At 44.4% G+C, this 2,906-nt stretch overlaps 1 protein-coding gene across 3 annotated transcripts in view; it reads left to right on the forward strand.

Moving 5' to 3' along the window:
- Window positions 1–2,035: 2,035 nt before the first annotated feature.
- Window positions 2,036–2,906, forward strand: part of nr1d2b (nuclear receptor subfamily 1, group D, member 2b) — a 25,128-nt gene continuing 24,257 nt past the window's right edge. The window contains exon 1 of one of the 3 annotated variants that reach the window (XM_043689443.1): window positions 2,036–2,299. Coding sequence is in view for 2 of the 3 variants with exons in the window: in XM_043689444.1 (XP_043545379.1) it covers window positions 2,281–2,299 (19 nt within the window). In the remaining variant the exon portion in view is untranslated. The remainder of the gene's footprint in view (window positions 2,300–2,906) is intronic. The other 2 variants (XM_043689444.1, XM_043689445.1) reach the window with 2 other exon arrangements.

Below are 2,906 nucleotides of genomic sequence, written 5' to 3' on the forward strand. Positions count from 1 at the left end.
ACCCTCCGAAGAGTAACTCCCCAGACCCATTCCCCTACCCTATTAACTCTACATTTCCCCTGATTAATGCACCTAACCTAGACATCACTGAAAACTGTGGGCAATTTAGCAAGGCCAATTCACCTAATCTGCACATCTTTGGACTGTGGGAGGAAACTGGAACACTCAACGGAAACCCACTGCAGACACAGGGAAAATATACAAACTCCACATAGACAGTTGTTGTAGGCTAGAATCAAACCCAGGTCTCTGGCCCTGTAAGGCAGCAGTGCTAACCACTGAGCCACCATAGGGAGCATTGAATAGAGGAAAGATAGCTCCAAGTTTGAAGAGAGAGATTAAAAATAAAATATAGCTGGAAGTTGGAGAAGGGACAAATGATTTCTTCTTGTTGGAAATTTTTTTCCCCAATTGCTCCTGCTCCAGTTTTCCTTCAAGCAACCACAAAAGCATTTTTGCTCTCTCTCTCTTCAAACTTGGAGGTCTTTCCTCTATTCAATGCTTCCCGATCGAACGCTGGAGTTGATATCATGAGTATTTATATATCTTACACATTTGCGCTCTGCCCAAAGGCACACCTTTGGTTCAGTGTCTGCTAATCCTTCATTCTGATTCCTTGTCAGTTTTTGTCAGCGAAGTTTTGCAACTGCCTTCCACTCTCGGACAGGATGAAGAGGCAATCCAAAGGTCTATCTCAACTGGACAGGAATTGAACCGAAGCTGTTGGTGTTATTTTGAAACTATGCACTGGCCAATTGAGTAAATGACCCTCTAAACATTCTAGCGCAGACTCACAAAATAACTGAAGAGAAATTAATATCTTTATTGCAGCAGTACTATTTTAAATACAAGATTTCTGGTCATTCATTCACCAAAGACAAATTAATTGGACCCATCATTATTTCAATTCCATTTCATCCTCTCCTTCCATGCTATCCCTTGCTATTCTAGCCTTACCATGGCACCAATGTCTGTTCCCCACTCTACTCCATCCTTGACTTTTCTTCATGTTGTACCTGTAGCACTCAAATCAATCTGCCATTGTATGCTGCCTGCACTCTACCCTGGAGACAGAAAGTCAGTATCTCACCTGATTGTATCCTCAGCAGAAACAGAGGTTTGTACCACCCCTTACCATACCTGAGAAGAGGGGCATACGTAGCACCAAATCTTGTCTAACTGTACCCCAGACAGAGATCAATTTGGCAACTTGCTTGACTGAAGCTGTGTGTTTACATTTTATTTCTCCACCAGCCACAGTCCTTAACCAAACGTGTGGACAAAGGTTACATTTCTCAAAGTTTGATTCAAAAAATGGAAATGGGGTTGTAAAGAACTGTTGTTAGCAATCACATTCCTGAAATAACATTTTTAAAAGTCTGTGATATTGTCCCAGTCAAAAACATTGCTGAAACTGAACATGCCTTCACATGGGCAAGCTCTTGGCTACAAATACATCCACTAACAGACAAATAGTCCAGACAGACAAAGAAACAGCATACAGTACTATAAATCTAAAAAATACAATAAATGCAATTTATCAAAGTACAACATATTAGATATTGCCACAATCACTGGATGTTTAGTACAAGCTTCAATTAAATTTTAGTACCCTTAATGTATAAACCTTTAGTTTTCATAGCTTAGTATTGCATGTTGGTTTGGAAAAATAAATTCCAAAGTTGCTTTCTTCTTTCCCATATAAACTGGATCTATCCTAGCCATGATGCAAAATGGAGCGGCAGTTAAATGGCGTTGGTGAATTCCTGTGGTGGCAGCTCTGCAACAATTGTGAGGAGAGAGGAGAGTGTTCAGAAATGGGAAACACGTACGGCCGACTGAACACTTCGTATTATTTTAAGCTAGCTTTCTGCTTCCCCTAGCCTCACCACAGATTCCGCCCACCCCCGGTAAGCCTGGTTTACTTTGAACTTACTTCAGAAAGTGTGTTTCTGGGGCAAAGGGAGGCCCGACAGTGGGGGCGGGGCCAATGGGAAGCGGATCACATGGCAAGCTGGAGCTGCAAAGAGCTGACACACTGAGTCATTGCTGTGGAGTCCAGTTGTAGGTACATGGATTGAAGTACAGTACTGACAAGGGCATTGCACTTTGCTGAGAATAAGAGGAAAGATCGCGAACTCATCAACGGAGATAACGAGATACATAGGGATTAGGAGAACTGAAGAAATCAAGCTCCGAAACAAATCTTTTGTTTTGAAAAGGAATGTATTCTTAAGATTGCTTGCGTAAATCGGAGGTTTCCTATTTTTCTTTACTGCAATGGATGGCAATGGTGCAGGTAAAATTTTGATTTTCTGCGTTGTCGCCTTTACTGTGAATGCGCTTTGAATGAAATCCACACAAGGTTGGTCCGAAATGGATGTTGCGAGTGTACACTATGTTTTGGTTTGCAGCGTTTCAGAACATAAATTTTATAATGTGTTAGAATGTGCTCGGTCATTAGTTTGAGAAGCGAAACAGTTGCCGCAGATTTGAGGGACCAGCAGCCCGGCGCCTCCGGAGTGCATCGTCGTTAGTATTTTTTTCTTGTTCCCCACCCCCGGTAGGATTTGGTTTCATTTTTGTCTGTGCGGTGGGGGAGGCGTTCGCAAAATAAGCTTTCTGTTTTTCTCCCTCTCCGCCCCTCGCTGTGCAACAAAGGTCGCTCGGTCGGTGAGTGAGTAAGTGACTGACTGTGTGGAGAGTTTCGCCCCTTCCGGCCGCGCTACGAAACCTTGCAGCTCCCTCACGTGGACTCGCGCTGCCGACCCACGTGCGCCTTGTGTTTACGCCGCCGCATAGCGCGGCCAGCCATTGGTCGAGCGGGGCTCCCGCGTGATGTCACAATCGCACAACGGATCCTCCCCCGGGAGGGAGCTCGCGGCGGCCGCATGTGACCCGAGCCG

This window comes from Chiloscyllium plagiosum, chromosome 5, assembly GCF_004010195.1.
Source record: "Chiloscyllium plagiosum isolate BGI_BamShark_2017 chromosome 5, ASM401019v2, whole genome shotgun sequence".
Lineage (NCBI taxonomy): Eukaryota > Metazoa > Chordata > Chondrichthyes > Orectolobiformes > Hemiscylliidae > Chiloscyllium > Chiloscyllium plagiosum.